At 44.3% G+C, this 8,806-nt stretch overlaps 1 protein-coding gene across 1 annotated transcript in view; it reads left to right on the top strand.

Moving 5' to 3' along the window:
- LOC306714573 (uncharacterized protein) overlaps window positions 1-6,586 on the top strand; it is a gene marked incomplete at its 5' end in the record, with an annotated part of 6,945 nt that extends 359 nt beyond the window's left edge. The window contains 10 exons of the mRNA XM_079184620.1: window positions 1-1,061; window positions 1,633-1,874; window positions 2,936-3,141; window positions 3,325-3,485; window positions 3,840-3,943; window positions 4,197-4,257; window positions 4,794-4,882; window positions 5,268-5,390; window positions 5,747-5,847; window positions 5,958-6,586. The exon at window positions 1-1,061 is cut by the window's left edge and continues 359 nt beyond it. Coding sequence (XP_079040746.1) covers window positions 1-1,061; window positions 1,633-1,874; window positions 2,936-3,141; window positions 3,325-3,485; window positions 3,840-3,943; window positions 4,197-4,257; window positions 4,794-4,882; window positions 5,268-5,390; window positions 5,747-5,847; window positions 5,958-6,483 — 2,674 coding nt within the window. The 3' untranslated portion in view covers window positions 6,484-6,586. The remainder of the gene's footprint in view (window positions 1,062-1,632; window positions 1,875-2,935; window positions 3,142-3,324; window positions 3,486-3,839; window positions 3,944-4,196; window positions 4,258-4,793; window positions 4,883-5,267; window positions 5,391-5,746; window positions 5,848-5,957) is intronic.
- Between the last annotated feature and the right edge of the window lie 2,220 nt (window positions 6,587-8,806).

Genomic DNA, 8,806 nt, shown 5'->3' with positions numbered 1-8,806 from the left:
GTGGGAGGACGGGGAGAATTGTGGAAGCACTGCAGACAATTTTTATAGAAGAGGTGATTGCTACAGCAACGCAAATGATGTTTTTTACACCGTGAATTGTGACAGTGAGGACGGAGTCAGGCGTAAACTCAGAGCGAACTACAATAATTATACCCATGTTAGCGGCGAGGCTAAAGGCGATACAGTTTACAACAGGGAGGCTAACGTTGGCCACTTTACGAAGCAAACTACTTCTTACGCCAGAACTGCGACGGGGAGCTTCAGTGACAGCAGCGTTGACTATTCAAGAGTGAGTGATAATTATTTAGGAAGAGAAGAGGATTACGGGTCCAGCTGTGGCTCAGGTGAGGATCAGCATCAACCAGCGGAGGTCGAGGGACCCTGGCTCAGTGCCTCTCCCTCCAGTCAGACCGGAGAGGCCAGGTGGAGAGGAACAGCGGACGCCATTGGTTTTGCCTCAGGGTGCCTACCGCAGAGATCGCCCATCGGCGTCAGCGGCGTGACGTACACTCAGAAACTGGACTCCTTCTCTGAGGCTTTCCTCTCCCAGCGAAAGAGACGATTCCCGATGATTCCCGGCGGAGATTCTGCTGGACAGTTCTGGGAATTTGGCGTTGGGAGAGGAGAAAGCCCCGGATTGGTCAATTCAAGGCACAGCTGCGCTTTCGATTCAGACTCCTACCTGCCTCCCTCCTCCTCTTCCCCACCCACTCACCCCTCTCTCCTGTCCTTCCCCTCTCCCCCCACATCATCTCACATCATGTCTTCAGTTCTTAGTCCTCCTCCCACACCTCTGCCTCCTCCTTCCCACTCACCCTCCAAAATGGACTCTCCCGTTGCATTTGGGGCCACCGGGCATTCAGTGTCCCAGGGGGGTGAATCGCTGGGTGCGCTCCAGTTTTTTGCTTCGCACCTTCAGACTCTCCCATCCGTCCATTCCTCCGGGATGATATGGAAGTTTCCACCGATGACGCACAGCTTCCTACAGTCGTCAGGCGACCCCGGCATCATCGAGGGCAACCTGAGACCTTCTCATGGCACTGACTATGGCAACGTCACAGGTAAGGCATGGCGTGCATTTTTGTGAACAAACATATGATAGTAAATATTATCCAGAGGCTGTCAGAACTTTTTGAGAAAGAAGAAAACAACCTGAAATGATTTAAATGAACTTAATTTCCCCCCTTCGACAAAAAAAACCGCAGGTTTAAACCCACATGTAAATTTACGGGACATGTGGGTTTTTCGTAGGTGAGCGACACATTTCCTATTTCCCGTATGCAAATTCCATTTTCACTTTTCACACTTTTTTGTAACAAACATCTTTGCACTATTTTACACCATGTGAAGACATTTTTTTCTTCACATTTGAGGACCAGCATACAGCCCAGCATGTATGTGTGCTTTGAGTTCATATGTGGGTTTTCACAAGAATTGATTAGTGTTTCCGAATAAGAAACTGATTCTGCCAGTGTGTGGTGTAACACTTTCCTGTCTGCACAGATAACAGTGCTGTTTCTGTCTTGTTTTGTCTGACTGTCTGTCATACTCAAAATGATCAAGTAGTTTAACAGTTCATCATGGAGCATTGACTTCCACTGTTTATTGTCCTTCCCCCTCTCATTTTCCCAGCATCCCACGTTCAGTCTCCAGAAGCGGCATTCCTCTCTTCCACATCCCATCCTTCATCCCTCCATCCATCCAGAGCCCTCTGTCCCTCCAGCACTCCATCCCTTCATCCATCCTTCCATCTTCCCTCTCGTCCAACTCACTTTTCCAGCCAACATTATGAGGCAGCAGAAAAGATTGCCCCATACATTGTGACCCAGAATGTAAAGAATGAACAAACCAATCTGAACCAATCACAGCTACAGGTAAAGTTTTTTTAACCACTGGAAAAGATTTGAGCAAATTTTAAATGTTTGACATTTGGGAATATGTGATTGTCTATTTCCTCCTGGTGAGTTTGGGACAAGAAAAGTTATAGCAAGTTTGTGTTTATGCATCCAGGATATTTAGGTCTATTATGGGTTAAAATCATAGATCATCTGGTTGCTACATTTAAGAGAAGAAAACCTTCAGTTGACGCATTTTGTTGATTTTGATTTGATTTGATTGATTTTAGCCACAAAACAACATTTTGTTGTGTACTTTGATTTATTATCCAACAACTAATTGGTGTTTAGTGCTAATTAGTAAATCTTAGCATGCTAATATGCTAAACTAAGATGGTGAATATGGTAAACAATACACCTTACAGAAGCCCGAAACGGACAATTTTCAAACATTTTTATTATACCGCTATCTAGATAACGGTATTCCTTTTTAATACCATCATCTCGATAACAGCATTTAAAAAAAGTCTAGGGTTTCCCTGATACCTGCAAAACAGCATGTTAGCATTGTCTTTGTTATCAGTGTGTTAGCATACTGTCTTTAGCCCTGTGCTAGTCCTGTGCCCAAGTACAGCCTCACAGAGCCGCTAGCATAGCTTTAGACTCCTTTAGCTCTTTTTGTTTGAGGGGGGGGGGCAACACTCGCTACAGCTGGAGAAGCTGTGCATAAGCGGTGGGCGGACACGGTTGGTTGTCGAAAGATTACGTTAGCTCCAACTGCATTTTGGTTTCTAAAACCACAGTCTTCACCTTGGTTTGTATTTGTAGACTCGTTGAATGGTTGCAGTGTATACATGTGACAGATTTTGAGTTGGTGAAAGGCATGTTATTCACCTTCGACAGAGCGAGGTAAGCTTCTCATGGACCTATCTCTGTATTTGAGGCACAGAAATGAAATGGAAAAGTGGCTATCAGTGTGGCAAATGCATACGACCAATACCTTTTTAGGTCGCTGACTAAATACTTCAGCTTTGAGAACGTTAATTGTTCATATACTACATTTTGTTTTCTCACTTTTGTCTTTCCTTGTGCTCCTACAGCAACAAGCCACTCCAATCTTCACTGGAACTCCATTTCCCAGTATCCTTCACTCCAGCAGAGGTCAGAAAAGGGGTCGGTACACTCCTCAACCGCTGCTCAATCCGGTTCGTAGGGGGACAGGTCTCTACTCCTCCATATCATCTCTCAATCACAGAGAAGAGGAAACCACATGTGGGGCAGAGGAAGGGGAGTGTGTTGTGTTACCGTAAGTAAAATGTTGCTTTAAATCTTGATTGTTTGCTACCTTAGCATTGGTTAGCATGGTATCTCAAAAACAGGCTGAAGAGCTATGGGCCAAGACATTTTGTTCACATTTTTTTGTTGTAGATCTGGATCCATGGTATTGGTTATTATTACCCTTCCCATCCTCCTCTTTCCTTCTCTCCAGGTATGTCAACGTGGGTCATGATTTCCAGGCAGAGCTTCCTCCATGCTTTGTGGATGTGGAAGGGTCAAGGGTGTGGTCACCGGAGGAGGACTCTCCTCGGGAACAGTTGCTCTGGAAACCGTGGGACAAGCTGGAGGAGGCTACCAACTTACAAGACCAAGGTAAACGGCATGCTAAAATATTTATCTACAACCCAAAACTTTTTTAACAGACCAGCTTTGCAGTAAAAATTGCACAGAAAATGCAATTCTCAGTTCTTCAACATTAACAATTGACTGACGAGTTTAAGGGTAAAAGCTTCAGCGACCTGATTAAAGATGAATCACATATTCTAGTGTAATACCTATAATAAAGTGTATGAGGGAGACATTTTTTATTGGCCCCAGAAGGAAGATAGACCCTGAAAATATGAACAAAAGTCAGTTCATTGTTCATTGTTCATTGCTCCCTGCTGAAAAGGCTCATATATGTGTGTGTGTGTGTGTGTGTGTGTGTGTGTGTGTGTGCGTGCACAGTGGAGCTGCTGTTGTCCATGTGTAGTTCCAGCTGCATACCAGGAGGGGGCAGTAACACAGAGCTGACTCTGCACTGTCTGCACTACTGTCAGGGGAACGCAATGGTAAGCTGTGCAGAGGGGAATATTCTAGTCCTGTCATTTCTTTCATCTAATTATTTTACCACTCAATCCCTTTCATCATTCCTCCATCCATCGCGACTCACTTCCATGCATCACTACTCACCTACTCATTCTCTGTCATTTCTTTCTACCTGCCTTTGTTCCTCACTCATCCATAACCAGTTCATTCTCTTCAGAGCCATTGCATGCCTCATCTGTCTGTTCTGTGCCTCCTCCGTCCCTCTCTCCTGCTCAGGCCACACTGGACATGCTGCTGTTCTCACAGCCCTCGCCAACAGGAGACTACCACTACTCTGGTAACCTTTCACCTTTGGCCTCTCTCTTAACTCTTGGGGTTCCCTATGCATGTTGAGCATGTTGTTCTCTGCAACAGCCAACAGTTGTATGAGTCTCAAAATGTGACTCAGCAAAGGACTAACCGTTCCCAGTGCTCTGTATGTACAATAGTAGGCTTTGTAGAAGCCCAAACCTCCTGCCACTTTCATCACGTGCAAACTCCACTCTCTCTCTCTCTCTCTCTCTCTTTGTTTCTTTGGTGCATTCAAGTCCACCAAGAATCACGTAAAGTACAGAGTACACATTGTTCTGCATACAGTGTTCACTTAGGTGGGTTTTTGCTATAGTCAGGGGTAGTGTTAAAGGTCTTGGGCCCCCTGACAACCATTTTAACAACATTCTAGATGTCTTAAGTCCCAGGTATGTTTGTGTGTTGTCCTCAAACAAGCAGTGTATCTGTATTTATCAACTCTTCCCCCTCCCCCGACCCTCTTCTCTCTCTCTCTCTCTCTCTCTCTCTCTCTCTCTCTCTCTCTCTCTCTCTCTCTCTCTGTAGGTAGTGATTGTTGGACAGACAGTGAAAAGAGTCTCTTCAGTGCAACTCTGGGAACTTATGGAAAAGACTTTTCACTCATACAGAAAATGGTATACCTGTTTTCCCCTGCTTGTGCGACACATGGAATAGGAAATGAAAAGTGAAGCATTCACGTTCATTTGGTCCACCGCTGGTTGTTTTTGTGCTCTTATGCAGCTATGCGATTACCAAATGTGCACTAGCACCTTCACTGTGCAGCTAACTAAGTGAAAAAGGCTGCATATTGTAACCTGTTTCACAAAATGAGCACTCACAAACTCACTCCCTACTAAAAGATTATGGTTTATATGTGGCAACAGTACGTTTCAGCTTGATTATGTTTTCTGAAGTATGTCAGCAAATATATTTGGACTCTGAGGTTGACATGGGACAAGTTACATTGTCAGGTTGTTTTTTTAGTGCCAAGTCTTCACTATGTGTGTGTGTATGTTGCAGGTGAGGACTAGGACCGTGTGCCAGTGTGTTGAATTTTACTACCTGAGCAAAAAGCTCCAGGACAAACAGAAGAAACAGAGGGAGGAGGACAACAGAGAAGCATTGATGGAGCAGCAGAAAAATGTAAGAAACACCTGAAAGAAGTGTAAAAATCGTTTTGCCTCTTGTCAAGATGTCCCAGCTGATCCAGGGAGTCTGGGTCCCCACTGAGGTCCCTGATGTTTCCTTTAGTTTGCGTTTTAATATCAGTTGTTGTCGTCCTGCAGTTATTTGTCTATTCCCGTGATACTCTGTGGCCTCCACTGTGCCATGCATCCGGATCTCTGACTAATAAGACTAATAGATTAGAAACAGAAGTAAAACAGAATAGTGGGCTATTGGGGTATTTGGAGTCTTATCAGTTGAATGCTTTAAATGTTTATCTGGTGTGAAATGCAGTTCAGCAGCATAGTTTCTTACAGTTGGTCTTGTTCTCATAGATGACGCCCATCTCTCAGCCAGTAGACAGACAGTTTGGCCTCGAGGCGGCAGTTCCTGTGCCGTCATTGGCCAGCTTCTTCCCCTGCAAGCTGTGTGGCAAGTGAGTAGGACCGATTACACTCTCTGCGTTTAGCTTCAGAGCACGCCAACAGATAGTTTGGATTTTCAAGTCCTCTTTTCAAACCAGTCTTCCCTCTCTCCTTGCTCCAGAATGTTCTATAAAATCAAGTCCCGTAACGCTCACATGAAGATCCACCGCCAGCCTCAGGAGGATTGGACCGACAGGCGGCTGCAGCACCAGCTCCTCACCCAGCGTCTGGCTCTGAGCCGCTCCACCAACCTCATGCCATCCCCAGGCAGTAACCTGCTCCCGCCCCTGGCAGCCGCTCTGACCTTTCCCTCTTCTGGCCTCGCTGGAAGCCACAACGCAAATGCAGACAATGTCCTTAACCATGTAACCAATAGCAACGCCATCACTCCCAGTAATGGCCGAGTCGTAGATCCCAGCGCTGTGGTAACATATAGCAACGTCGCTGCTTCAAACTCTCGTGTAATCACCAATATCGATGGCGGTGACTCAAACCAAAGAGAGCCCACCACTGTCTTACCTGTCCACCAATCATGGGGCTCATATGGACATGGCCCCGACCCCACGATCTTCTACTGCAACACAGAAGGGAAAGACACTGTAGGAGCTGGGACAGTGGGGGGGAAAGAGCCAATCAACTGGCAGTAGTGTTTAACTCTCCCAAAGGCACCACTGAGACACACCAAAGGTGTGTTTTTTTTATTCAAACTAAATTTAAACAAAAACGTCAGTGCTTTTTCAAATATTTCAAGGAAACATCATCACAATTTGTGTATGTATCGTTGTAAATTGTGTATTTAGATGTGTTGCATATTTAAATGTTTCTTATGCATTTTACATTTGAATAAAATCTGTAACCTCATGGTAGTTTTTGGTGTTTCTTACTTCTGTAAAACCACAATTACATGGATTAAATAAACAAGAAGCTTTAGAGGTGCTGGTAGGCATGTTTTTTAATCTCCAGAGAGAGCCAGGTCTTTTTGCTAACCTAAGCTAACTGTCTTCTGAGCGGTATAGCTTCAAATGAACAGTTTTTTTGCAATTACTACATTCAAATTTCCAAAACTAGGGCCCTCTTTGTCGAAACTCTGCACACAACAATGTAAAACATACAAAAAACATATTACATCTCAAGCAAAAGCAAACACTTCATTCAGACAAAAAAAGAGAGTGTTTTTGATCTTCTCATCTTTCAGGGAGAAAGTGAAAGTGTATTTTCCAAGACATGAAACTATTCCTTTTAACTGCCACACAGCCCTTTGGAAAAGTGAGGTTGAGCCAAATTGTCCTCACTTTCCAATAATGTCCGCATTCGGAAAACGGTCCTCACAAAGGTAGGCAAACATGAGGACACACACATTCACAAACACACACACACACACACTCACGTAGTTGGCACAACGATTTCAACACACAACTTGTTGAAAGCTTTTGATATAACACCATAATGGGCTAATATTGACCTTGGTAGACCATCTCCTCTCTTACAGCTGTCTCTGTCGTGTGCCCAGAATTCACCTGTTGATGGTTAACTACTGTGATTGTGTGTTTTTGTGACTGTGTCCTGGAAGATGCCGGGAAAGAGGCATCGTGACAGTGTGTGGGTAGCCTCTACAGTGGCTGTAAAGAGAGTAGGCCTGCTAAATTCATAGTGAGGTTGATCTAAAATACAGAAAATAAACAAAAGCACACTCAAGGATGATTTGTGTTGACAAAAACCCCCAGAAACAAACAAAAAATTCCAAAAGATGCATAAACAGCATCCTGAGTATGTATTCTCTTCTCTGTCATGTTTAATTACAATGAACCTGTACTGATTCATCAGTTATACTTGTCCATCCGCTGGCTCAGGTGCAATTCTCAAGGCGGTGCGTATCCTTTGGTCCGGTATCTTTATGGGTGTTACTGCCACTGTGATAGCGATAACAGTGTTTGTATGGGTGTGTGTGTAGTATGTACGTCTCTTTGTTCATGCTCATATAATGTGCCACATGTCCTTCAAGGTATCCTCTTTTTTTTTTTAAGTAAACCTGCAAGTAAACAGGTGGATGTGTGTTTTGACTGTTTAATGCATTTGTGTGTATGCACGTCCCTGATAAAAGTTCAAAATGACCTATAAATGGTTCCTCCCCTTGACAAAAGTCCACCATGTCTGGCACAGTTTGTCTTTCCTCTTGTCACTGTCCGACAATCGTTTTTTTTCTTTTAAAATAGCATGAGGCGTGTCGAGATGACACACGTGCTCAAGAGTGTCAGATTTGTCTGTTCTTGCTCTGGGGTCCACATCCTCCTGTTTTAGTAGTTTTAACTTCCCAGCGCTATGATAAGCGGTGACATTCTCGTTTTCATGCTTTAATCGGAAAGACTTTCTGCTCTTTTGGCAGCCAGCAACAGCCCTGAATATTGGGCTAGCACAAGCGTGTAGATAAAGGGGGAGAGGAAGACCAGACCAATGGGGGTGAGGGAAAGGGGGGAACGGACAGAGAATAAACAGAGACGTTACTGAGCAGTGGCCATTCACCTATTCATGCTGAGCAGCTCTTTGCCAGTTCACTGAGCTCATGCCCTGCACCAGAACCCATCCCCCCCTTTTCTCTCATTTGCTGATTTTCCTTTTTTTTCCCACAGGCAAGAGTGGTCCCAGTAAACAAAAGCAGCTTTTTCATTCCACCGTCGAGACAAGGGTATGACGCGTAGGAATGCCATACTAGTAAATCAGCACTTTTTTCCGTTATAAGGGGAAGTATTGTTGACAATGACTACTGTACATTATTATCCAATATATTATCTCAATCCTTCCTCATACTACACTGCATGTACATTTGCAGGAATGTTCTCTTTTGGCACATTAATGCACACATAAGAGGCTATAGCAACACGGTTGTCCTTATCTCACTGAGAAGTAGCCGACTATGTCGAGAGTGCTCAGAGTACAAACTAGCTGTCATTTAGCGACACTAAGCAAAACTGC

This window comes from Pholis gunnellus (genome assembly GCF_910591455.1).
Source record: "Pholis gunnellus genome assembly, chromosome: 23".
Taxonomy (NCBI): domain Eukaryota; kingdom Metazoa; phylum Chordata; class Actinopteri; order Perciformes; family Pholidae; genus Pholis; species Pholis gunnellus.
This window is presented reverse-complemented; position numbering and strand designations above follow the sequence as displayed.